This window comes from Dermacentor variabilis, chromosome 11 (genome assembly GCF_050947875.1).
Source record: "Dermacentor variabilis isolate Ectoservices chromosome 11, ASM5094787v1, whole genome shotgun sequence".
Taxonomy (NCBI): Eukaryota; Metazoa; Arthropoda; class Arachnida; order Ixodida; family Ixodidae; genus Dermacentor; species Dermacentor variabilis.
In genome coordinates this window covers 29,574,449-29,602,107 of record NC_134578.1, presented here as the reverse complement: position 1 = coordinate 29,602,107, position 27,659 = coordinate 29,574,449, and the positions used below count along the sequence as shown (strand labels likewise).

Below are 27,659 nucleotides of genomic sequence, written 5' to 3'. Positions count from 1 at the left end.
GATGTATGCCTTCTTCGATAGAGAAGCTTTCTATTTCTTTTTCCTCAACAGGAACCAATAAACATTGAATATGCTGTGGACTTTGTATCCTTACTTGACCTGCAGTAACCCTTGCTTTGAAAAGTAAATAACTATAAAGTTACATAACCCTATTGGCTTGCTATAGTGAAACATTGACGACGCAATAGCTTGAGAACAAGTTAAGGACCGCGCAAAGAGCGATGGAACGAAGATTGCTAGGCATAACGTTAAGAGACAGAAAGAGAGCTGTTTTGGTCTGAGAGCGAACTGGTATAGACGATATTCTAATTGACATCAGGAGAAAAAATGGAGCTTGGCGGGTCATCTATTGTGCCGGTTAGATAACCGTTGGACAATTAGGGTTACAGAATGGGTACGATGAGAATATAAACGCAGTCGAGGACAGCAGAAGACTAGGTGGAGCGATGAAATGAGGAAATTCGCGGGTGCTAGTTGCAATCGGTTGGTGCAGAACAAGGGTAGTTGGAGATTGCAGGGAGAAGCACTCGTCCTGCCATGGACATAAAACAGGCTTATTATTATTATTATTAATATTAATAATAATATTATGTGTATATTTGAAATGGAGAAATTTTTTTTATAATCCCAAGCTGAACTGCTCTTTCAAAGAGCGTGGTACTTCCCTATTTAAAGAGGTAGTAATGACAGAGGATATCATTATATGGGTTTACACACTATTAAATGTGGTCGAAAACTTAATAGAAACCATATTTCTGCTCACTTGATTAGCTGTGGGCGTGCAAGAACTGTTTATAGTTAAAGGATGCAATCATTCGCAGCAAGGGCTGCAACTGGCTTATTTCACTGCACAATTTTTATTAGATTTGCTTTAACGTGTCGTCTTCTACTGTTACAACAACATAAGAATAGGCTGTCTGACTCATTTCGCATTGTTGCACTAGTTTTACATGATGTTGCGTGAGGGTGCGTTGCCAGTGCTTTACTATAGCAAGCGAATAGTGTTATGTGACTTTATTGTTATTCACCGTTCAAAGCAAGGGTAAATACAGGCCTGGTAAGAATACAAAGTCCACAGCATATTCAAGGTTCATTGGTTCCTGTTGATGAAAAAGAAAACGAAAGCTTCTCCATAGAAGACATACAAGTGAGGTGCATGAAATATTTGAAAACAAATTGACGACGCGGTTTTTCAATTCATGCAGTAAAATATGCTATAGTAGAAAATTTCGTTGTGCTTGCTTTGGCGGAATATTATATATATATATATCACGCGAAATGCGAAGGCTGTGGGTTCGGTTCCCAACTGCGGCAAGTTGTTTTTTCATCCACTTTAATTTCCATTAATTTGTCGTTTCTTCATTCCATTTATTAGGCACCAGTAATTTCCCCTATGCTGTCCTTGGTGTCAGTGTTTGTTGGCTTCACATGATATGACTAATAAATATTCGGGCCCCTCGGTTAACCCCCTTAGATATATATATATATATATATATATATATATATATATATATATATATATATATATATATATATATATATATATATATATATATATATATATATTGGTATATATATATATATATATATATATATATATATATATCGAGTCTACATACTTCGGTAATACACAGAGTGGTCAATTTTCGTTTCACGTTTCATAGGCGGAACAGGGCGGCTCTTTTGTGCGGCTCTCGTGAGGCAAGTTCCGGTACTACATATATCGAGAACAGTAAGGAGACAATAAAATGTCGCATTGATATTTTTTTGTTCAAGCCACAAGCTTCTAAGTATTGTTATGAGGAAATGGCGAGTAGTTTGCAAAATTCCTCAAACATGTCTTGCTTACCCGTGGCAAGGAGAGAAGTGATGCTTCCTTTATATCGAACAATAGGTTGCCCGTTCAATAACAAGGTACACAGTGCTGAGACTCCACCTTTTCGCACTAATATGCGGGGCAGTTGAGGTTGGGCTTCCTTCTACATAACAGTGCCCTGCCACGCGAAATGTACCGCATAACGATTGCCCTAGCCGCCGTTTCCGTTGCTTTGGTAAAAGGACACAGCAATTGTGTGGGTAAGTGCCATCTTCTACATCATGGATTTCTAAATGTACTGCAACTTACACCCTGTACCTGGCCTAATTCAAGTGGTCTTCTGTATGTGTGTAGCTGCTGCGACTATTAGGTTTCATATCCCTGTCATGGACCTGTCGTCGCACAAGTAGGTCTAGGAATCATTTGCATTTATTCCTTCTCTCCCTCCCCCTTCCCCCTAAATAAACGGCCGGTGTAGTAAACAGTAGCCCACAAAGCGGCATTACTGCAGGATAGAAATTTGCTGAGCTTGTGCTTGAGAGCGTGTGAAAGCTTTACGTAGATAAAACAAACGAAAAGGCTCATTCGCTTGTTCATGTTGTCGAAACATATTTGCATTACCATCGGCAACCATCGCGAAACTAGTTTTGCAGTAATTTGTTTTTCCAAGACCATGTTATATTTTATTGTTATATTTTATAGTTTTTTTTGCGTTCTTGCCTAAAGTTCGGAATACAATCAATTGGTGTAAGCAAAATAACACTCCGATTTGTGGGCTAAATATAGCAAGCGGACACGCTGAACAATGCTGAAAGCGCGAGTTCATGAGCGCAAGATCTTTACCACTTTTAAGTGAAGTTGCATCATGTTGAAGATGCGCGAACAGTGGTTCAAACACGCACAACGGTGCATAAGCTGAAATATTCTTCCTTTCGAAGTAATTGACGAAGGCTCGCAATGCTTGTACTAAAAATAAATTAGGCGGGAATTTTGTGCAGTAAGGAAGTCGTACTTTAGAGAAAAGTCGTATCTTGCATAACTGCGTTCGAGAGTGGTAATAATTACGCGAATTGAAATCAAAAGCGGTTGTGTTACACGCAGGGGAACTTTCAGACGAAGACAACGTGAAATATGTGTCCATAGCAACCGAGAGATATTGTGGAACCCTTATTTGATTTTCGCGTTCCTGTGGTACATATGACATCCTACCTATTTGGCAACGAACGATGAGGAGGAATATAAGAGGATCGTAAATACGTTGTAGAACATTAGTGTAATTTTCAACAACAAATTAGTGACGCGTACTGTGGGTTGGCGTTTGCAGATTGCATTTCTGTGTCTTACTTGAGGTGTTTGCTTTTTTCTTGGTGCAAAGTGCATTTGGAGTCGTACTCAGGAAGCTTGAGTTTCTTTGTTAGTTCAGCGTTTTCTGTGTTCATTATTACGTCTTTCTTTTTGCTCTGGGAAAAGACAGCGCTTAGGAGCAGCGAATTGTCCAACCCACAATATTGACAATAAGAGACACTAATAAATGCACGTGTTCCCAGAATAAGTTCTTTCGAGAAATTTGCGTATACTTTGCACGAAAATGAAAATGAAACAAAGACAGCTAACACCAAGTACTGCCGCAGCTCTAATCTTGCATTCGCTGAAAGAAAACTTCTCGTAAACTTATTGTAGATGCTACTTACATACTGAACACTCGATTACGCAATTGTCACAAAACATTGCTTTCGGTTTATCAGATTCTTCATACGCCGAGTAGCGTTTGTAGGGCGGGTTGATCAGACAGTGCAATTACATGCAGTCAAACTATTAAATAGAGAAACAGTCATTTCAGTTATTGCAGTTCGTTTTCTTGGGGCCTATTCCCATGGTTATCCCAACGAAATACAGCCTATAAAAAGGCATCCGGCAACAAAAGCTTTCTTTAATTTAGAGGCACTCTCGAGAACATCGTGTTCACACACGCCAGGGACGAAGTTCTGACCACTTAGTGCGATGAACGTGGTATCGGTAGGCACTGGAAGCTTTTAATGTAGCCCTTCGTATGTGCACGTTTCCGGCGGCCTTCCTTAACAGAACCGTCAAATTCACGGCAACACTCCGCAAAACTGTGCAAAGCTGACAGTTTTTGTCAACTGAATAAATAATGAACATTTGATAAGCGGCTACCCTGCTGAAGGATTTCTGTGCACCGTTGAATGCAACGCAACGTCTTCGCGTTTGTTGTACCTGCCACTATTACACAATCAGTCGGCATAACTTTACGACTCTGATAATTCAACGGTGGGCAACATATATTTAGGGATAATTAAGTGGAACGATGAGGCTAGTAAATTTTCCGGCATGCCCTGGATAAGGCTGACGCAAGAAAATGGTAAATGGAAGTTGTTCGGAGAGCTCTTCGTCTTGAACTCCCATAAGCTCGGCTGATGATGATCACAACAGTAACGTTGATTACATAATCAGTAAGGTTCCCCCTATAAACACTGTGTTAATGTCCCAAATGATTTGGAAGCAAGAAACGCCCCTATACTGAGCTCCATACAGAATGGTTCCGTCTGACGATTACACATGAATGTACGATTGTTCTGCTGCAGCAAAATGAGTATAAGAACGTCGGATACATTCAGCAAACTAGCGTTCAATGCTTCAGTCATATAATAAAGCCAATGACGTTATGAAATTAGCCATATAGCCGTACACAGGAGGTAGTTCAACGAAAGTGCATACAAGTGCAGTAACCCCTGCATGACTGTGTATGAATGGAACTCATACGTTTCCGCTTTTGAAATGAACCTTAGGGTTATCCAACTGCGTAAGGAAGCTGGACGGCTTACGCTAAACGTGACTGCAAAATAGATCCTGTAAGCCAAAACTAATAGTTATGTGTAGAATCTCAAGAGCATAACTATGGTAGAACAAATGACATCTTGGCAGGCTAAATAAAAGGGCGAGATAATCTCTAGTTCATTTGGTAATTGTTCAAGAGCGATTTCTGCTTGTGTGGGGTCATAGGTCTACAGTACATCAGTGTGCTGACAACAACGTGACAACGAACTGTTCTAAGCTCACACTAAGGTAACGTGTCCAACAATATGAATGATAACCTTTTATGCGGTGTAATCGCTGTTCAGGGCTTTGTGTCGACATCCCCTTCAGCCTCAAGAAGATCTTTCACTTGATTTCATGTTTGGATTTCCCATTAAACATCACTGCGCCATCTTGACAGTTCAACTGAAATAACGTGCCAATATAATTTTTGAGACAACTGATTGCACTTTTTCTAAATAATACATTCAGCTGAATAAATCTCGAATTTGGCAGGAAAATCACGTTTGAAGCAAGGAAATTTTTATTTGTTTTTCTCTGGAAGTGGCTAACCTCAAAGCGCGATTTCACAGGTGGCCCAAATTGTTACTTAATATTTACTTTTTTTTCGATATGTCAGTTTCTGTTTTCAGCCCTCCTTGCGGTCGCAGTCGATAAAAAAAGCAACTGGTTGTGAAAGCTATAGAAGCCAACGACTATCTTTGCGAAGGGCAGCACTTTTGCGAAGAACAATGAAAGTGAAGCAGCTTCATGTTGAGCTAAAATATTTCAGGAAGCGAAAAAGTCTAAAAAGGCGACAAAAGACCTGGGCTGCCTTGTTATTTCACTGAGCGCGAGAGATTTCCTAGCTTCGATAACACCGCTACATATGTAACTCATTTGCATGAATTGTTATAGGTGCACAAAGTGCTAGAAAGGCAGGCTGATATGTTCCTTGAAGTTTTTACAGTGGTTTGACAAAACAATACAGACGTCAGCCTTTCTTGTTTCGCCACCTATAGATGTTTTGCAGTCCGCATAAGCACGAAGCCGAGGCTGTTCCGGAACTAAAAGGATACTTGAGCAGCATACGCTGTGTAGCATTGACAATAATATATTTGCTCGTTGGTAGATAAAACCGCACATTTCTTTGTAACTGCAGGTTTCTGGCTGCGTACGATTCATGGGCTACAGCGCCTTTTTTTTAATTTTCGTAATGTCACCTGGTTCCTTCTTTCTCTTATTATCGCAAGGCCTAATTTTGCTTAATTTAGGTAACAATTGCGCTGCTATTGGGGCTTACTTGTCTTTTTTGGCGATTACGCCGGTAAGACAAGGTCCTTAACTACTAGCAGCTTTCTTTTTCCTGTAAGTATAACGCTATTGTAGAGGTATGCAAACCCTTTTTGCAGGTGAATATTTGTCGAGCGATGTTTTATTCACAAAACACTGAGCAGAACTCGCTTAGTTGCACTGCCATTATTGAATTGGATGCGCGTATTTTACGTGCGAAAGTCACTATTAGAATATGAGGCGGGGCTATGGATTAATTGTGACAACCAAGGGATGTTTAACATGCTCCCAATGCACGCCACACCGGCCTTTTCGCATTTCGCACCACCGAAATGCAGCCAAAGCGGCCAGGATTTGATCCCGCAACATCGTACGTAGCAGCGCAACACCACAGCCGCTGAGCTCCTGCGGCGGGTCACTACCATTACACCAATCCATCGCACACAGACCTTACAAACACGGATGACATAAATAAATTTGCGGCGACGGAAATTAATAAGCAGTTACTACTAATATATCCCTAAATTCGCTGCGTAGTTATACATTGGTTACTTACTCAGGCGTGTAAAAATTAAGTCACCGTTTAGACAAAGTGGTGTGCAGAAGTTTCATAATATTTCTTAATATAAAATACCTGTGATGTGATTTTATTGACCAATTTACTTACAATAATAGCATTCCTCGAAATTAACGGGGCTTACGATGGCGTAGACGGCTCAATTCATATAGTATATTCTCAAGATAGAGGGCCAGATGAGAATTATAAAGAGATGCTGAAGGAGGTATAAAGAAAAACGTACCGATGATTACGATATTCCCTAATGAGAAATTTGAGCGCAGCTGTATACGTGTTTTCATTTCGCGATGCATTGGCTGACGCGGACAATCTCTCTCGTGCGGCACATTGCAAACGGAGCGATGTGCGGCCCGACTGCCTCGCTAAACGAGATGTCGCGAGATGCAGCGCTTGGGTGACAAGTGGGCGCGATTCGCAGCTGCCACCGCAGACAGCCTTTCGCTCATGCAGTGCTTCGTTTCCATATATGGTATCGGTGGACGCGCTCGCCGCATGCCATCGGTGAACAAAGGTGCGCTACTCTGGCGCCATTTCCTAGCGGTCGCATCGCAGAGGGCGACTTGCGCTGCACTACACTTTCTTCTCACACTTTCGCCATACCCTCTTCCTCTGCTTTCCGCATCATGATTCCGCTGAACTCTCCTACGCTTTCCTCCTCCTTTTCGCTACCGTCTTCTTTCATCCCCCCGCTGCGTTCTGCGTTGGCTATTTCATCCTTCGCTGTACTCGTTTGGTTGGTTACCCCGACGGCGAACGCCAAAGGAGACGCCGGGAGACGCCGACGCTAAACGCTGTAACGGGTGCCTAGGAGCTGCGCTCTAAAACAGCCTAGTACATATCGGAAAGGAAAGCCGGGTGCACAGAGAACTAGTGTCAGTTCACCTGCGACTGAAGCAAAGATTCCTGTTGTACCCATTATTTTTAATGTTTTGCATTCAGGACGTTTGAAAGACGACTGGAAAAGAGCGTGAACTAGGTTTTCATTTAGGTTAAACTCGTAATGGGTATATCACTCAGGATTTATAGGCGGATGTATTCGGACAGCTTAGTTCTACTAGCGTACAGTGCAGGACATTTACAGATGCTTTCAAATACATGTGGAAATGAAGCTATATAGACCCTAATTTTAGTACGAGAGAGTCAAGAATTATTACCGTTAATAAAGGGATGACTAAAAACGTGTGACCAATTCCACAAGAAGCCACACCCATAGTGAATTCATCAAATGCCTTGCTGTATACATAAGCGACAGAAAGACTTTGTCAAACATTCACGAAGGTAATTTGAGGAAATCGTATACGCACAATTCACTAATATTGAAACTTGGGGTACCTTGGGTCTGCAATAAATATGACGTGATGCGAGAAATTCGGAGAAAGATATCGATTCAAGCATTACATTTTGAAAACGCCATCCTGTGCTTCAAATCATAGAAGTCGCACGATTAGAAGTTTGTCGAAAGTTTGTAGGCCCACTAGCATCGGAGTTCCACGATAAAACAAGAATTTAGACGGTGTAGGATGACATGGATTGGGCTCTTTCGAAGTCGGACAAGCGCAGAGCGAAATAAAATTTAAATAAATGCTCGGCAACATGGGTGAAAATAAATGGGAGTCGTAAATGCGCAAATATTTGTACCTCAAGAGCTTCAAAACGGAAGGGAAGACGATGTCGAAGAATATAGCAACGGCATAAGGTCATTCGAACTGTAACTAGACAGCCCAGGGCCACAAAAAAAAAGAATACAGATAAATAGAAAGGGTAAGTTGGATGCATGTGGTGAAAGCGAAAACGTCGATGGATATTAAGAAATGCGACAAGAAAGAAATCGGGGGCGAGAGTCTTTACAATACCAGAAAGGAGAGGGCGTTACTAGCGGAGGCAAGCGCGGGCTGTCTGAGGACAAAAACATACCGCAGCTAATATTGGTAACAGGTCGTGGCATGTGCCACGTCTGCAAATGTATGGTGATGACTCCACATATATTAAAGGGATGTCGAGATATTCGCGAAGCAAGAAACCTGGAGAACGTTTGCGATCGATAGGAGTTGTGATTCATCGCAAATGGAAGGCACTAACACGTCTCCCGTCGAAAGAAGCAAGGAATTTTTAAATTCTTACACACTCACAAAAAAACGGAAAAATGTAGCTATATCCTGGGTCATTTCAGGCGCATGCACGATACTGATATGAGCTTGTTAATGAATAGAGAGAGATTAAGGATTGATATGAAATGTGCTAGGTTGCACTAGGTGTACCAAAGCCTCATTAGCTCCAACAGGCTTGGTGACTAGTATTTGTCGGCGTGCGTTTGAAGCGAGATTGCAACAGAAATGATCATCGTTATCACAGATATCTTAAATTCTGCTAGGCAGCTGACGTATTGCAGCAGAAGCATGGTTACCGCAATTTTTCTTTGAATTCGGACGACAGAAGTTTCGCGAGAACACACTGAAAAGGCTGCGATACTAGACAGAATAAGGGCGAATCTTTTGCTATATAAGTGGTTGTTCATACCTGACTAACAGCGTTAATCGCAGGGCGTCGCACTAGCAAGTGCAAACATATGTCATGGCGTCGAGTTCCATTCACTGTGGTCCTGCTCGCCAACCTGCTACGTACATGAGGAACTCGGCTAAAAGCTTTATCCATGATAGACTTCCGGATGGTTCACAATCCCATTATAAGTGCACGGTGCTTTTTCTACAGGAAACTCGCCGACGTTACAGGCACCACAGCTGTGAGAAAGCGAATGGCTTCAGAAGAGTTACCTGCTGGGCTAGTTGGTGATCTTGCACGCTAAGAAGATTTTGCGCCAAAACCAACACACAAACGAAACAGGACGACACCACGGGTGCCCGTAGTGTGGTCGTCTTTCTTGTGTGTGCTGTTTGGCGCAAAATATTTTTAGTACGAATACCTTTCTTTTGGAGCCCAACACTTTTTTGTATGCGCGCCTGATTTTTTGGTCTGTGGCGACGACCACGCTTGTTCGTAAACGGCTGCAATGAAGCGCCATTCACTTGTGGGAGCCTCTCCGATTGCTGAACGTGTGCTGTAAGTTCGTAGCTTTGAAAAAAAATAACGGTAATGTTGCCCCCTCACCTTCTGCCTGCAACATTGTCGCTGTTCTCCTCGAGTAGTTTAGGGAGAGTTGTTATGTGGCTTCCAGACTTGAAAAAAAAACTCAGAAAAAACAAAAGCACTCCATTTTAAGTTTGTGTGTTTCGGTAGCATTTAAAGCACCACCATGAAAAACCTTCTGATTAAAAAAATTTAATCTTTCTTTGACCCGCAGGAAATTTTTGCCTTTACTGGTGCAAAAGAATTACGAACCACTACATGAGGCTTTAATTGTCAGAAGAATATTAAACTCCTAGCATGCCTCTTATTACGTCTCAGGCGTAACAGTAACACGAAACCTTGTACAGATAGCTGTCGGAAACCAATTCGTTTACTTGAATAATCAGCTTTTATAGCCTTTACGTAACGTCTCTCAAATTTCGCACCGTGTTGCTTTTCACACTTGGATTTTCTGGTTATTGTTGTTGCTGTGGAAACGGATACCCCAAGTTTTTAGCTCCATTTGCTTTTGATTTTATTCGACAAGAGCAAACCATATTGATAAGGTAAGTACCTGATATTTATTTCGTTTTTTTTTCTCTGGATTCTAGGGTTATGAGTATCAAAGTGTCTCCTGTTACTGCGCAGACACTGCAATCAAGAAATTCAAATTAGGTTTTAATCAGCGAGCTCAGATTATTTGTAGAGGGTGTGCGTGATCTTGCGCCCACCGAAACAGAGCAGCAACGTCACAAGCTTGATGACGTTGTGCACGGAAACAAGGGGCCATACTAACATAGCAGCCATCGCAATTATTCTGCGTAAGGCGCCAATCTAGTGAGAAGTGATCACGATTAAGTGATTTTAACCATTGGCACATGGCAAGAATGGCGAATCGGCCGAAAAGTGAATGTAGAACATCAAGAAAATAGCAATACCAGCGTCCTTCAATAATTTTATGTTAAAGATACTGAAAGGCCATAGTATTACTAATAGGATAGCAATAATAAACCCTAGAACGTGAAATATACATTCTTACATGCCCAATAATAGATCTATATAAACATCGATCATTGAAGACTTCGTAAGAATATCGGAGATCACGAATTTGCAAATTGCTAGTGTTTGTACTAAGGGATCGTTTCACCTCAAGTTTTTTTTTTTCTGTATTGCATTCGAAGGGTGCGACACCAAAATATGCGGCGAAAACGAAGTTCCCGTGCGAGGCCACGCTCGGCGGGACAGGTTCTGCCGGCCTGCCATGACGCCTCACGAGCTGTTCTCGCAGCTCCGCAAATGCATCTGCAAGCCCCACTACGTGCGCAACTCGTGGAACGAGTGCATTCCCAGAAAGTTTTGCAGGCGCTGCAGGAGCCGCCTTCAAAAGGACTGGCACCTGTGCTCTTCGGCGTGCCCCGTCACCGCGAATTTCATAGTACCTTTCTGCCGCAAAATGTGCGTTCCCGGATGCGATTGCCCTCCGGATTGGGTTGTGTGAGTTGAATATCTCGTTCCTCTCCCTTAAGGATAACCGTTTGAAAAACGAGCGGGCTCGATAATTAGGCTCAGATCTCTCTTGTGCAGTCGAAAGAGACTGTATGCAGAGCTAGGAGAGTCGAGTTTGTTACTGCGGTCTTCAGAAGTCGGAGGATGCAGTATTATCGCCCCTGTTTTAACAATACACACTTCATACACTCCACGGATTTGATTTCAGTGCCGTACCAGAGTGAAGAAGATGTAACACTTCTCAAGAATTGCCCGGGGGTGTTACTAAAATGCAGGGCCGGATTTCAGAGTGTCAAACGCTCCGAAAAGGAAAGGGTTAATGAAGCGTCAAAGTTAAAGGAGACAATGTCGAGGTAATTGCCCGTAAAATATATGAATAAGAAGAAAATGAGTGAATAATGAGCATGAAAAAGAGGCAGCAATAAACTGAATAGAGATATAATTAACATTTGATTACTGAATCCCTATAGCCATGCAACTACGTCGAACTTCTCTTCTTATGCGTCGAAACTTGGCTGACCCTTTCTTTTTGTTTGTAATAACCATATTAAGTGATGGAAAACATATAGGACAAATTAACTGCGCTTCCATTTGAAATGCCGAAATAGCAATGAAAACAGAAATCCAGGAAAAAAGAAACAGCCTGCCGCCACTGTGAAGCAAGCCCACTGTTTCGTATGACGCATGCGCTGTCCATAGGAGTGGGGCTGGCTGACACTCCCGTTGTTATGTTTAGTATGCTTAAGCAAATACCAAAAAAAGGAACATCGACGACGCGATAGCTACCGCCGTTCACGATGACTTTCACTGCGCCATTCTCGACACATAGCCAGTCAGAGGTAGCAGCCATTCGCGTACTGAAGGGCAACTCTGTTGGGTTAGTGTTACGGCAAACCTGCTTGTGCCTAGAGATCAAAAGGCAGGGAGTGTGTGGATAAAGCTATGTAACGGCCGGAGTCGGTTGAGGAAATAGAGTCAAAAATTCTTTGTTAAAGTTGACTGTAAAAAATGCACAGTAGCGTTTTCCGTCGCGTTGCCCTCAGTGTTACCTTTCACCTGTGTAAACCTTGAAAGCGGTGAGGACTGCTGCTATCATAGACTGCTGCTATATAATGCTATCTAGTTCCTTCGAGTACCGAATATGGCTTCTAGCTGCAGAGGCTGCTCTGTACCCCTCTCCTTGCACGACAGTCATGCGAGGGGGGGAGGGGTATCCAGCTGACTAGAGCAGGCGCTTGCACATCAGCCATGCCTGGTTATTCTGACTGTCGATAGATGGCGTTAGAAGCGCAGGTACTTAGAAATAGAACCGTAGTTAAAGGACGAAGAAGTAGGTGCATACGGGTTATGCGAAACGCATCTCAGGGATCTAGAAGGCCCACCGTTTATTGAGGGCTACGTCTAGGAAGGGAGCAACAGAACAACAACGGAGAGGAAGGCAGGAGGAGTAGGTATGCTGATACATCAAGGAACAAATTGGCAAAGAACAAAGTCAACTTGCAAAGAACATGTCTGGGTATCAGGCACAATTGCCGGTAAAAGGACATGGCTAGGAGTAGTTTATTTAGGGACAGGGGACAAATGCAGGCAAGAGAACAAGGATATAGTGAAGTGTCTCAATGACGATATAAAGCAGTTTGGAGAAGGTGCCGATATTATTCAGCTGGGTGACATGAATGGTCACATCGAGGATCTGGATGTATAGATGAGTTGCAAAGAGAAGTTGATGCTGGACTCCTGTGAGCGACACAAGCTAGTTATAGTAAATAGAGAAACCAAGTGTGAGGAACAAATCACGTGGGAATCCCGTAACAGGCAAACGACCATTGACTACTGCTTAATGTCGCAGGGGATGTATAGCAAGCTCGCAATAATGGAAATAGACGAAGAGGGGAAGTACTGCCTCGGAAGTAGTGGGCACCCGGCCTCAGCTGGGAGCCCTGCTCAAAAGAGAAATGCAGGGAAGTGAAAGAGAGTACGCAAAATTAAATGACGAACAAATAGCGCATATAGCGGCTGGCATAGATGAAGCAATAGAGAAACATCCTATGGAAAAGTGGGTTTATAATAAATTAGAGCTACTCATTAGTACAAAAATAAAAGAAGTAAAACGAGTAAACCGTTTGGAAAGGAAAGAGAAAGCCACGAAGTTGGCGGAATAAGGAAATTAGGGAGGCCATCGAACAACGTCGGTTGGCATCACGGGAACACAGAGACGCAAAGAGGGCGCAGTTATCTGAAGAGGAAATAGGCCAAGACTGGGAATCTTATCGACAAAAGAAGCAACAAGTGCAGGTCCTCGTCCAGGCTAAACTAAAGCTGTCCTCTCATCGCTGACTGGCTGAAGTTCGCGATGCAACTAAAGGGCGATCAAGAAAATTCTGGGACCATATAAAGCTGGCTGGGTGAAGCGAATCACAGAAAGCAGGAATAGATTCACGATGCTGAGGGAAAATGTTTAGAGAGAGATGACGCTGCGAGCTACATTGGTTCAGTTTAACTAAGTCATTTAGGAAAGACGATAGGGTAATAGCCCCAAATGAGGGAACAGCACAGGATAGCACAATAGAAAACAGCTTATAACTGACCACTATTAACTGAAAAAGGCGGAAGCACATGTTCCAAAATGCACGTCCGCAGAGATAGACGAAATTCCAATCAAGTTAATTAATGAACTTGGCCCAAGCAGCAAGGAAACGCTGATAAAGGCAATGGAGGCTGTCATAACAAATAAGCAAATTCCGCGCAGCTGGAAACAGAGTAAAACGAAATTCATTTACAAAGGGAAAGGCGATGAGATGAAAATAAAATCATTCCGACCAATTACGATAACTTCAGTTATATATAGGCTGGCGATGCAGGTGGTGAAATTAAAAATGCAGTCATGGGTAGAAAGTAATACAATACTCTGAGAACTTCAGAACGGATTCAGAAGTGGTAGGCACTTAGATGATAGCCTGTTCGTGCTTACCCAGTGCATAGAAAAACTAAGGCGGAAAATAGACCTCTGTATCTAGCCTTCCTGGACATAAGCGGTGCATACGTCAACGTGAACAGGGAACTCCTGTGAAACATATTAAAATATGAAGGTATCGGTCATGAGGTAGCTTATTTCCTACAGAAAATATATCAAGAAAATAATGTTGAAATAACATGGGAAGGAATTAAGAGTGCGACAACTGTCGAGGTACACAAAGGCTTAAGGCAAGGTTGTCCTCTATCACCACTGCTGTTCATGCTTTATGTGGTTAGTATGGAGAGAAGGCTACAAGGAAGCAATCTAGGGTGTAATATGTAGCACAGATTAGGCGGAAAGGTTGTTGAGCAACGGTCACCAGTTTTAAACTATGCGGACGATATTGTACTGTTAGCAGATAACGAGCAAGATTTGCAAACTCTGGTTAATTATTGTGGAGACGAAGGAGACAGTCTAGGTTTCAGTTTTAGCGCAGCTAAATCCGGTGGGATGTTTTTCAACGATACAACTGTTCAGAAGCTTACAATACAAGGCCATGAAATACCCCGAGTGGTGGAATACAGATATCTCGGGGTATGGATAAACAAAGGGCAGATGTGCACGGAAAAGCACGAACATTCACTCATTGAAAAATGGCGAAGATATGCCGGGATAATGAAACATAGGGCTTTATGGGCGTACAAAGGGTATGAAGTACTTAGAGGTATTTGGAAAGGAATAATGGTGCCGGGGCTTACTTTCGGGAATGCGGTCCTGTGCTTAAGAGCAGAAGTTCAGTCGAGACTAGAAGTAAATCAGAGAGCTGCTGGAAGATTAGCATTATGTGCCTATGGGAAAACCACAAACGAGGCAGTACAGGGGAATATGGGCTGGACATCGTTCCAAGCACGGGAAGCTCATACTAAGATCCTATAATAAAAACGCCTGAGAAAATTGGACGATCACAGGTGGGCAGCTAAGGTATTTAACTACATATACAGAAAGACCATTGACTCACAATGGTGGTAAAGCACTAGGAAGCCAACCAGTAAGTATGCCAGACACGAAGACGGAGAAAGACAGAGCATTAAACGACAGGTTAGAAATGCAGAAGGTAAACATTGGATAAATTCAATGGAAAAGAAGCGTAGTGTTGAAACCTATCGATACTGGAAACAGCAGATCAGGAAGGAAGCGTTTTATGATAACTCAAGAGGCAGTGCCCTACTCTTTGAAGCTAGGCCAGGATGTCTTAGAACGCGCAGCTATAAAAAGAAATTTAGAGAAGAGGAAGACACATGCACTGTGTGTAGAAAACCTGTACAAACAATAGAACACCTCAAACTAAAATGTGATGGTATCCATCCAGATGTCGATGCGGGCACAGTCACGCTTCCTGAGGCCCTAGGGTTTAGAGATAACAATAGTCATGTAAATAAAGATGCGGTGGAAATTAGCAAAAAGCGATTGGAAGGTTGGGGGCTCAAAACCAGAGAGGTGACATAAGGTGAAAAGTGTAGGAAGACGTATTTAGAGAAAATGGCGAAGTTTGATAACTTTCAACACATTTAAACAAAAATAAACAACTGAGCATGGTGGCAACAGCCATCACCCCGTTTCGAAGCGAAGCTCCCACCTTTCATCCACCATCCATTCTTCGTCTTGCGGCCACTTGCTGGCACTCAAAGCTGCCGCCACAAAGCGCTGCCAGGCGCTCGCACGTACCTTTTTATAAAGGGCCACCGTGTAGATAGCCAAAATATTGCACAGAAAGGTTTTGAAAGTTTACCTAGGCCTGGGTAAAATTTCACCTGCATAAAAGAGAGTGAGAGGGCTCACATAAAGCAGTTGTGACGTCGGAAATTCCTTTATGAAATAACGAAGTCTGTCTGGGGTACGAACTTTGCGCCATACGGACATGTACTGACAAAACGGAAATAAAGCGAAGTGAGTCAAAGAAGAAAATAGTTTCATTTCGGCGGCATCAGTGTAAAAACATCAAGCATATTGATAAAGTCACTTTGCTTTGAAGAACAGATATTTATTTTTTCTCGTCTGCTTTGTTTACGCTCCGCTGTTCGCCACGTTTTTTTATAATGATATTGCTTTTAAGTCTCTTATTTCAGCATTCTTTTTCTTTATTTCAATCTTTTGTCCAATGCGAAAAACACAGTTGTAAGTGCTCGGGGCTTAAAGTATATATGGTTCTGTGGCGATGAAATATATATTACTACATTTCGTTATTTTTTATATCTTTGCGATTCCTTTGTTGAAGACTGCTACACTAGTTGCATATGTTACGAGATTAAATGCAGGGGTCTGGAGTGCTTAGAATGCATTGCCTCTACTTATCGGAGTACTAAAAAGCGTTTGAATTTTGTACCGAGCCCACGTGCACATAACGCTGTTTAAGCTAATGTGATTGTGTTCTTTTGCGTGCACGTGTGTGTGTGTGCCTGTTAGTATACCATAATTCAGAGTCACATGCCGTAGCGTAGGTGGTGATATACGCTAGGGTGACCTATCTAACGACATTTGAGAAGCTTTACCTCTGTATCTCACCTCGCATTGCCATGTTGCTATGCATTTGTCATTGCCCTATTAACATTCAGATTGTCTGTACCGTGTTTCAATTTTACAGGGACTCCAGGAACTGGAAGAGGTGTGTCAAGGCAGCAAAATATCCCCCGGTATGCCCACCACACTCTCGGTACGAGTCCTGCGTGTCTACCTGTGCACCCAGCTGCGGATTTAGGCAGCCCACAACATGCGCTACGATCTGCCACAGAGGCGCTTGCGTCTGCGACAAGGGCTTTGCCGAAATCTGGACAGACAACGGGAAGATATGCGTTCCCCTAGAAAAATGCGATTGGTACTTCCGGAATTTATTGACGCGCAACGGGACCATCATAAACGGAGTTAGTGGAGGTTTGCCGGGAAACGTGGTTCAATCAGGCGGTTTAGTAATGGGCCCAGGAGGCGCGCTTGTACCTGGTGCGATGGGGCTACTTCCGTTCGGCGCAGGAATGCTCGCAGGAGGCGCTTCCTTATTGGGTACTGGTGGAACCGGTGCCACTAGCGTCGGCGTGCGAGGGGGAGGTACATCTGCTTCACACACCGGAGCATTTGGAGCGAGTGGGGCTGGAAGTGGTACGGGGATTGTAAACATGCACGGTGTGGGAGGGAGTATTCCTACTGTAATATCATCCGCAGCGGGCATACCTTTGTCAGGTACCGCTGGAAATGGCATGGGTGGGGTCGGCGTAGGTTCAGTAGGAGGATCCCTAGGTAGTAATGTAGGAGTTGGTGGTTTAGGTCTCGGTGTAGGCGGTGGAGGTACGCCTGTTTCCATTTCTACAGGAACTCGTGGGGGACATCTCGGATTCACTACAGGGGGTGTGGGCGTACCTGGTATCGGCGTGAGTGTCCCCACTACTGTAGTAACAACTGCCTCGGGTACATCAACATCGAATATCGCGGGAACTACCGGACCCACCGTTGCGGTTAACCCGGCAGGTGCATCCTTAGGTGGTGGTGCTGGAGTTACAGGAGTCGGTATCGGTGTGCATAGCCCAAGCTCTTCCCTTACCACGGGATCACACACGGGTCACTTGGGAAGCACTGCAACCAGTATACGCGCCCCCGGTGCCGGAGTGAGTTTCCCAGCCGGTGCGGGATCACCTACAGTCGGTTCAACGTCACCCATTGCCACAGGAGGTGGTGGGGTTAGACTTGGTGGAGGCTCGGGGGGAACAGGTTCCGGTACCGCTATAGGATTCAGGGTAGTCGGAAGCGGCTTACACGCAGGTGGCTCACGCGCGACTGGTGCGGGAACTTCTGGTATGGGAATTGCCACAAGTGGTGTAGGAAACATTGCCTCGGGTAGCTCCGCAGTCTCAACAAGCGAAGGGCGGCCGTCGCGTGTAGCAGCAAATGGCCTAAGCAATGTCGAAAACTCAGGAAATTTAGCTGTCGGCCATACCGGACCATCTGGCGTCACTGGTACCGGCCTACACGGAGCAGCTGTGAGTTCTGCGGTTACCCACGGATCAGCCGCGGGTGGTGTCCCAGCCGTCAGAGGAGGCGCATCTGCCACTGGTGTAACAGGGCATCTCACTGAAATTGGCGGAACAATAACGGAAAGTACAATCCGGTCTGGTACTATTGGGTATGCAGGAGGCGGTGCTGGTCTAACATCTGGGGTTTCATCAACAAGTGGTGGCGCCGGTATAAGTGGGACAGGTGGCAGTGTTCTAATGAGCACAGGAGGATCACAGTCACTTGGAGCAGTCGGCAGTGCCGCTTCCGGAATACACTCAGGGCTTACATCGTTGCACGGGCATGCTGGACACGTGGGCGGATCAACCGTATATGGCGGCGCTGTACACGGCGGAGGTCGTGCTGGGCTTGCATCAGAGGCTTCATCTTCAGGTGGTAGGGCAGCTTCGAGTGGCACCGGTGCTCATGTCAATACAGCAGGTGTCACAATGAACACAGGCAGTTCACCCTCGTATGGACCGGTATCAATTGGCGCTATCTCTTCAGGAATAGTCCCAGGGGCTACACCCTCACATGGCACTGTCGTACTCGGAACGAGAGGTACCGGACTATCTACAGGTAGTGCGTCGCTAAGTGGTACTGCAGCCTCAGGAGGGATTGGGGCTGGAGGTACCAGTGTTGTTATCGGGACAGCGGGTATGCACTCACCTGTAGTCACAATACCTGGAGGCCTCGCAGGCGGAATATCCCCAGGTGGTATGGTTGCATCTGGTACAGGAGGGACAGGTAGGGTTACTGGAAACAGTGCTACTGCCGGAATACACCCAGTGAGCGTCCGCTTACCTAGTGGCATTAATATCGGATTATCCCCAGGAGCTACAGCCTCAGCTGGCTCCGTCACGAGTGGTAGGATTAGTGGTAGTGGGTTTTCTGCCAGCTCAAGCCCAGCAAGTATAAACGTCGCTACTGGCACTGTACCAGGTGGCACTGCCGCTGTATTGTCCCCAGTGACTGTTGCAACAGGTCCTGCCACAGTAATCAGCGTGGTCGGTGGAAGTGGAGCCACTGGGGGCCCTGCGAATGCACACCTCGCTACACCAGCGGCACCTGGTCATGGTACTGTAGTTATTTCGCCAGGGGTTACTGCCACAAGTAGTGCCACACACAATTCTCTGGCTAATGGAGGTGTTGTAGTTGGCAGCACAAACGGAGCGCGCGCAACTTCACTTGGCGTCACAACAGTTGGTGGTTCTAGCGCCGGGCTCACCCCATTGGTTGTGCTCCCAGGTGCGAACACTGGAACTCTTGGGGCTGGCACCAAATTACTCCCAGGTTCTTCCTACCCAACTTATGTCATAGTAACTGGCATGTCACCTAGCGGAGGAGGGAATGGCACGGTCGTTAATTATGGGTTCACAAATGTTACGGGCACGCATTCCGGAGGTATAGACACCGGTGAAGTGCCAGTAACTTCTGGAGGCCTTGAGGATGGTGCGAAATAATTAAAGTAACACTCGCTTTTTTGTAGGAAGGTCAATAAAACTATGGTTGTAACATAATAAAAGCGTCTCGACTGAATTTTTACCTGGCTGTAGTCGTGTACAGTGGAATGCCCATATATTGATCAAGTTAAGTAAAATGTAGCAAAAGCCTGTGTATTGGGAAATAGGAAAGTATTCGTGCTGTGGAGTACCAGAAGGTTGTCGAGCCCTGAAACACCTACTCGGCATGTAGTAAAAGGGCGCCACAATGTTTATTGTACGGCTACAGTGAAGGCCATTGGTGGTTAGCAGCGGCGAAGTCATTATCAAGTGTCACTAATAACAGTTATAATGCAGCCTACCTTGAAGCCGCCGCATTGGTAAGAATTCGCTACCGGGTGCCGGCGTTCTTCAGCCAGCACCGCATCCCTACCTGGTCAACAGCCAGCCACGGAGATGTACAATGTATACCGAGCCTGCCTAAGTACGGCGGCTTCAGCAAAGCCGCCGCCACATGCGGCAACATTGTGCCGGATAAACTGGGGGCTACAAAAGTGCTCGACTCGGGTATTTTTAAATGGTAAACGGACAGTACAATGCACAAGGCACTGCTGTTGCGAGAAAGTTGGCCAAATAACATACATTTGATCCAAGCACGGTTTGTGCAATATCGCTCTGAAGATCGCAGAAGCTTCCCGGGGACTTCGGCCAATGTCGGCGTGCTTCAGAGTATCTTACTACGCGATCGTGACACTCTGAGCTTCTTGGACATATTTCTGAATACCTTACGATATACGCTTATTTTGACAAAAGGGCGAAAATTGTGACCAATGCCACTGATTCTTCATCTTTAAATAAAAAAATTAGAAAATGCTAAAATTACTTCTACCTTGTGCATCAAGTAACCAGCATATGTTGCCCTCGCGCTTCCATCAGTGTGCATCATCATCTTAATTCTTCAGTCTTTCGAGTTGCAGTGTAGCGTAAAATAAAGAGTAGAGTAATCACTCTCGTTTGTTTGCTACTGCGTGGCATTCTGTGCAATAATATTTGCGTAGTAATGATATCTGCGTAGCATTACCAATTGCCCACATGCCGGCTGAAGTGGCACAGTTAAGTTTATGTGCCATAACACGTACGACTGGAAATCACTCAGATATTCTCGTTTGTGTTTACCTTGCGATTTCAATGGAACCCGTTTCAATGGCCACAATGCTAATTATAAAGTCGAACGTATGACGCACCTGTATATTCGGTGACAGCAGATGTGTTAACATTGGTGTTAAATGTCGACATGAAGTGCCACTTGATGCGAGGAGCCAGCATACACTTCTATAGCGCAATGTGATACCGACGTCCATGACCGCGTTCACCTGGCCCACCATTTGGTGACTAATAGAAACAACATGGCGTGTCGCACAGTAACACGTGTGCGTTAGCATTACCGCTTCTTCATGCACACCGGTCAGTTACATTGTCTTCGTAGGGACCACAGAATTTGACGTGCCCCGCCAGTTGGGCGCGTTGCTGTCAAAGCATAAAATAGTAATATTCATTGAAAACATTAACTTATGGAATTGACCTTAAGCAGGGAATTTGTGCCTTAGTGAGCTATGAAATGCCGGGTGTCTGAAAACGACAGTTTGCTGGGCAAAAGGCTGCTTCCTCCGCTCACAAATAATGTATGTGTCGCAGCAGCGCTGTAAAAGCGTGAAAACTTTCAGAAATAATTGGCATTTCTGTTCTAGGTAGAGGCTGTATAACGTAAAGCTATTCCATATTAATTTTATTGCGACATAATGACGTCGAATTACGTTAACATCCGATGCGAGCATCGTGCGTTGAGCTAGAGCGTCGTTTGAACAGTCCAATGAAAAGCTCTTCTCGTTTACTGGACAGAACTTTTGTTTCATGGAAAGCAAGTAGCACTCCCTAACATTACAGGCTTTTTTATCTGTAATTCGCTAACCGACGTGGAGTGCGCAGAAGTGTAGAGGGTTTCGGTGGATGCAAGCTAGCGCAGTGAAAGTAGAAAATCTTATGTGGAGGGCAGTGGCCTGCGTCTGCGATTGTTCGGCTTCTCCTTGCTATTGCTTCCATAGGCTGATCGAAAATCGCGGCGCTGTGGAATGAATGGTTAAAACATGCCGCTAAAAGAAACCCTCGGCGAAAAAGCATTGTCGGAGCATTGTAGAATACATGCCGAAAGGGTCCCAAAACATCCTACTGCCACGCAAAAGATATTATCATGCTCAGATAAATCGATTCTCGGCAGCTGGGAGCAGCCAGTGCCTAAACAATTAGCTGACCACTAGCCATCTTCTATTCGTTCCGGTACAGGGCAGCCTCCGGCTATACCGTAAAAAATTCAAATTCGTTCGGTGCAAGAATGCATTTTTAGTGCGGGCACATGCTACACGTGGTGAGTTTTCGCGGTCTGTGACATCACCTGACAGGCAGGCGAAGTAGGCAGAGTCCCGGAAATTGTTACCGATAGATGAGGGATAGTGGCGAAAAAGGCATAGAATCAAAAATAATTATTTTACGTTTATTTGGCTTAATCACGCATCATCCGTGTGTACATGTAATATCAAATGGTAAGTTTGGCGCTTTTCTTGATGTCGCGTCATACACTCGCGAAGTGGTCGCGGTCTGAAACTTTTTTGACTAAACTAGTTAGTGGCACAAATAGGAGACAGATCGGCATAGCTTTACGTTATAGTGCCTTACGAGTGTTTACTATGAGTCGCATGGGACCTTCAACGTTAGCGAGTCGTACGCCACAGACCAATAGTTTTCTAGTAACATTCCCCTAAATTGTGCAGGAGAGGGATGGGAGCGCCCCTGAAGAACTTGGGACAATTTCTGAAAGCGAAGCTTTCTTTTCCTCTTCTTCCGATTTTGCGGGAGCTGCTGCTGTAGTTTTGTTCACGCGCACCACTGAGTTTCTTACACCACCACAAGATGGCACCCGCCTCCACACATCCCGGCCATCGCCGCCACGGCAGTGTTTCACAGTTTGTGCGTATGGCACATGCTCTGCTTGCTTTCCTATGGGACAAAAATGAAGGTGCTGGACTGCAGTAGTCTGAACATTACAATCATCTAAAGCCTGAAGAGAGCGCTTGGATGTGGCGTCTCAAGAGCGTGCTGACCAAGCATGCTGATGGAGCACGTAAGCACGTGACAGCAAAATTGGCTACAAAGCGTGCTCTCAGCGTCGAGGACACCCACGCCCGAAAGAATCGTCGTGCGGAGAAAAGTGTTGTCGCCAAGCCGCGAAACGTGGTGCAGACCGCGAATATGTGTATACAATGTATACGTACAATTATAATAACTGAATTACGTACAGCCCCATATTTCAGTTAAGGTTTAACACGTCTACGACGATGCCATGTGCCATTTGAGGCAACGACAATGTTCAACCCCCTCAGATATTATGAATAATGACCCACAACAACGCCTCAAGAAAACACGTCTCCCTGGGTTTTCTGTGGTCTACGCGTACAAACATCAGTGGCGTACACAAGGTAACGTTGAAAATCAACTCACCGCTCTCGTATTAGACTAAACGCTGAACAAATTGTACATTCGCCACCAACATCACATCTGATTATCATCAATCAGAGAAAACAGCATGCAAAGCTTCACTTACATCGACTCCCACAATGCTGGGGATCCGCCCAATTTTTTTTTCGCTCTGAAAGTAAGCTTCCGTGAAATGAGCCTTTAATGATGCCGCCAAGATGATAAATAACAAAATTCTCGTGCTCGTCTAATGCATGCATTCGCGGCAGTCCGGCCTGACAGATGCACCTCGACGGTGAAACGTACACGAAGGTTGATCGCTACCGCGGCGAAATCTGCTGAGGCCAACACGCCTCGTCTGAAAACCTCGACTTCGCCAAAAGTGAACTATGTGTCTGCGCTTCAGGCGCACTAGAGGACCAGTGCATCAAAGTACCCTTAAACATTGTGCTATGACTCTCTGGTCGTTAGGACATAGATGATTATTTTTCACACACCGTGTGCTGGTGCTCGAAAACTTCGAAGTACAACATTTCTAAAGGAATTTAAATAGCTTCTGCTGTATAGCGGTCTTCCCGTTCATAAGTATAACGAACGAACATGCCGATAACTTTTGTCGCTGGCACATTTAATATGACATAGCTATACTGTTGACGCTGTCTAATGTCGCTGAAAGCTGCTCAAAACTGGGTAAATAACGATACCGACTCACGTCGGCGAGATGGTGAAATTTGAAGTTTATCGAAGCGCGGGATTCTTAATTTGGGATCAGCATCTTGATCGAGAACTAAGGAATATTTTTTTTATTTTATTTATATTTATGAGGCACCCTGTAGTGATTCTGCGTGATCATGGAGGGATAGCCGGTTCTTAATTATAATACATGTACTTGATCCTACCATATTGCAGTGAAGTTGGCCTACATCTAGTGGAAACGTGATCTCGTAATGCTCCTTGCTTCTCCTAAACTGGAAATCAGCAATGCAAGATGTCCTAATAAAGCCGCGTACTTGGCGTTATGACTTAAGCTGAGTGGGCCTATCTTCTGCAAAACGCATTGACGTAACAGTGATTGAGACAAACGTTTACGTCACTTCCTTGGCGCATTCCCTTGGTGTGTTGTCATTGACTCAAGGCATTACTCAAACCAACGAGGCCGGAATAGAGAAGCAGTAATATATATAAGCTCTGCATTTGGCGCGCCTTTCTTCACCTCCCTCAATACCTTGCCGTCATGTTGTTTTGTTTGGGTGAACAGTTTTTGGTGGGAGAAGATACGCAGTGTTTCTTGCTCGGCCTATCCTGCGTACATTGGACGGCGAATTTCACTTGAAAAGGAATTTTATATTTTCTTATTTTAGCTTTGTTTTGGTGTTTATAATGCGGATAATGCCCCCTGCTTTCTTCCTACAGAAGGGTGCAATTTCGCATCGAACATACTATTGTGAAGTAAAAATGCGAAGGTCGTAAACTTTTGCCTGTTTTCAAGTACCGTCCACTGTTTTCAGCTTGGCAATCCTTTTATTTTAAAATATATGTCATAGCTTACAAAAAGTAAATAGGTGTTACAACGCTTTTATTTGGTTGGAAGGGATACACCCGAAGGCGGCGTGGCAACATCTGGAAATAATAATCGTTCAAGTGTCTTATTCTGAATTGATTGAGCACTGCGTCCTAAAGCTACACAAGTAATTGGAGATACCATTGAGCTTTATATCACGCCAGGTCATGACACAGGACCAAAATACGACTCCGTTTTATTCTGCCCACGCCGAATCCCAGCCGCCACGACCCAACTAAAGACATCAAACTTGTTCTCAAAGACTGAAAGCCACGGTCTCTCAATAGCCTTTTCCGCTAATCTGCATTGTGTTGAGCAAAGCGCCAGCGATTGTACTCGGACTATCTGGTCTTGTTTATTTCACCGCACAAGCTATCAGGCACAAGCTTCAAGCGTAGCGGTGAAGGCTGCGTTAGCACAGTGTCTGTCATCCTGACCCATAAAGAGACAACCGTTATGGAATGATCTGCATAACGTGTTGACCAGGGATGAGGGGGACGGTCTTTAGCCAAGTCTACAAATAACGAATTTTCCTGTGAATAAATTGAAGTTAGCAGACAGCGGTTTTCAAATATCCCTTCTGTCATTGTCTACTAGCACTAAAGATGTTATGCAAGTTCGAATAACAGCAGGCCCAGCATTCAGCTGAGTTGCAGCTCACCATCTGTACTCTCTTATGGGAGGAAAGAAATCGACGTATCGCCTGTTTTTATTTTACCGGTACCTTGGTCAACTTCACGATTGTATTGCAATCACAGGTTGCCGCACTCCGAAATGCGGCGAAGATGAAGTCCCCGTTACCGACCACGGTCAGCGAGAAAATTTCTGCAGACCCATGTACACGCCTCTTTGGGAACTGAAAAAGCTGCGTGAATGCGTGTGCAAGCCTCGCTACGTTCGTAACTCTTGGGGAGAGTGCGTACCCAGGAAGTCGTGCAGCCGGTGCAAGGCACGACGTCAAAAGGACTGGCACACATGCGCATCTGCGTGCCCCGTGACTTCCAATATGACAATACCTATCTGCATGAAGATGTGCGCTCCTGGATGCGACTGCCCTCCAGGCTGGGTTGCGTAAGTTGTTCTCCGTATCCTTATTTTCAAGATTTCATTGGCTTCGTCATTAACCGTTGCAGTTGGTGGCAGCAAGCTTTCTAAAAATGAAAAATTGCTTTTTATTTCAAAATACTCTTACGTTCTTGCAGAATTAGCGAGAGGAGTGGTAGAGTTTTCGAGCACTGTTGCAGGTGTAGCTCATGAATGCATATGGATCCGGGTTGTTGGCGATGGAGGTGGGAAGGCAATTACATTAAGATGGCGGCCATTCGCACGACTGAACGGAAATACAAGTTGGTGCTGTCGCTCGGCACTTTCAATTCATCATCGTCATGAGTTGAGGTGTCGGATTGCACAGCAAGTGCGTGGTCATGCTTAGTCATGTGAACACTAGAGGGAATCCTGGATCGGCGATCGCTGACCCCTAAGGGGAATAAAAGGGGTGACTGTATTTGTCTTATCTAACTATTTCATACGTGGAATTCTAGTGAATGTGCTAGAACCTCTAATGTCATATATTGTTCTGTTACATGGTGCAAACGTGTCAGAAAACTAATCATGCATGAAGAATGTATATTTAATTCACTCCAAGCGACACGATACAACTATAAAATTTCAATAATTACTAATATCAAGCTCCCATAGATTTTGTAGTATATTAAACAAAGAAGCAACTTATCTATTACAAACAGACCGTCTGGTTATCACTCAGTCTAGTGAGAGCCAATGCAGAAATTAACACTTGGTAAAAGCAATCATACTGAGTAACACGTCCTCATGAAATTTTGTAGTGCACTTTCTTAGATTGAATTCTTTTACCTGTTTTTCCCTACCAAATTAACTTATGACATCAATTTTGGTTCTCAGAGGGTTACAGTCACACTCAGCGCTAAGTTCAAGCTTTCTTACTAGCCGTCAGTAGTCGTAATATTCAGAAGTAAGGGCGCTTCCGCACATGAACATGGTGACCTAAATGAATGTATTTTCTGTTGTGCCTTCAGTCGTTCTCGTCTCTTTATTTGTTGTGCTTGATCTTTTTTTAATTTCTGAAGTCATTTTTCTTTTCTAGTCACACATACATACAATTGCACAACGACAACATTTGCAAGTTCTTGAATTTGTAACGTCACGCTAAGCTGGAAGTGATCAATTCGGTAAGTGTGAAAGCTGTTTGATGCCATGAAGATAAAGTTTAGGCAAATTCATGTAATAAGCACTATTCCTAAGCTAAACTTACTGCCATACTTCTGGCGATTGTACGCACAAAGGCCAATGTTCTCTCTAGGAGCATTGGTACAAAACCGTGTGGTTAGTAGTACATGTGACGCGTGGCTCACAAAGCAGTAGAAGCAATATTTTGTAAGGCCCTATCACCTTGAGGAAATACGCTTTTATTTGTACTCTGAGAGTCATGGCATAGCGGTGCCCGGCAGTGAAAATTTCTTAGGGGTGGGATCTCGTGTGCACATTGTACGGCATCGTAAATGCGCTACCTAGAGCAAGAATTACTCTTGAAAATTTGGACTATTGCTTTCAAGCGCTGTCGTAAGTGCTTTGCTTTTTGTTCAGAGGAATTTTGATGTCACCAATTAATATGTTGTGTTCTGGTATGGGATCATTGCAGCCATAACAATAAATCAATAACTGCCAGCATTTCTCCATGTAAAAGCTATTGTTAATATGTGAAGCATACGCACATTTCCTCAGATGCCAGTAGGAAGCATAGCGCACAAATACGCGTTATACGTCCACTGTAAACCTTCCGACCATGTCGTTTCAGTTGTGAAAGGCTTATGGCGAAAACGATGTAGCCGTGACAGGGGACGATAAAGGCCAGAGGTCGTCGGCGAACACCTTGTTATGTGCAGACGACTTTTGGAGAGGCATAGGAAGCGTACGAACACCCACAGACTCTGGCACGATGTGGTCGATAGCGAAAAAAACTTGCCTCACTTTTGCATTATAGCTGGAATAACAACTTATGAGGGATACCCATTGAACTATTGGGGAAT

The 27,659-nt window shown here is 44.4% G+C and overlaps 1 protein-coding gene across 1 annotated transcript; it reads left to right on the top strand.

The window, feature by feature from the left end:
- The first annotated feature begins 1,961 nt into the window (after positions 1–1,961).
- LOC142563177 (uncharacterized) lies at positions 1,962–22,353 on the top strand. Its single transcript, XM_075673727.1, has 4 exons — positions 1,962–2,076; positions 10,745–11,057; positions 16,667–18,810; positions 22,331–22,353. The coding sequence occupies exons 1-4, from the start codon at positions 2,007–2,009 to the stop codon at positions 22,351–22,353; spliced, it is 2,550 nt and encodes an 849-aa protein (XP_075529842.1). The 5' UTR covers positions 1,962–2,006.
- The last annotated feature ends 5,306 nt before the right edge of the window (positions 22,354–27,659 follow it).

Bases quoted from the DNA above. Each gene is read 5' to 3' on its own strand.
- LOC142563177 (XM_075673727.1), top strand. From the start codon at position 2,007: ATGTACCGCATAACGATTGCCCTAGCCGCCGTTTCCGTTGCTTTGGTA. The intron at 2,077-10,744 runs GTAAGTGCCATC...TTGCATTCGAAG, and splicing joins AGGACACAGCAATTGTGTGG to GGTGCGACACCAAAATATGC. The intron at 18,811-22,330 runs GTAGGGTTACTG...TAAATTGTGCAG, and splicing joins ATCTGGTACAGGAGGGACAG to GAGAGGGATGGGAGCGCCCC.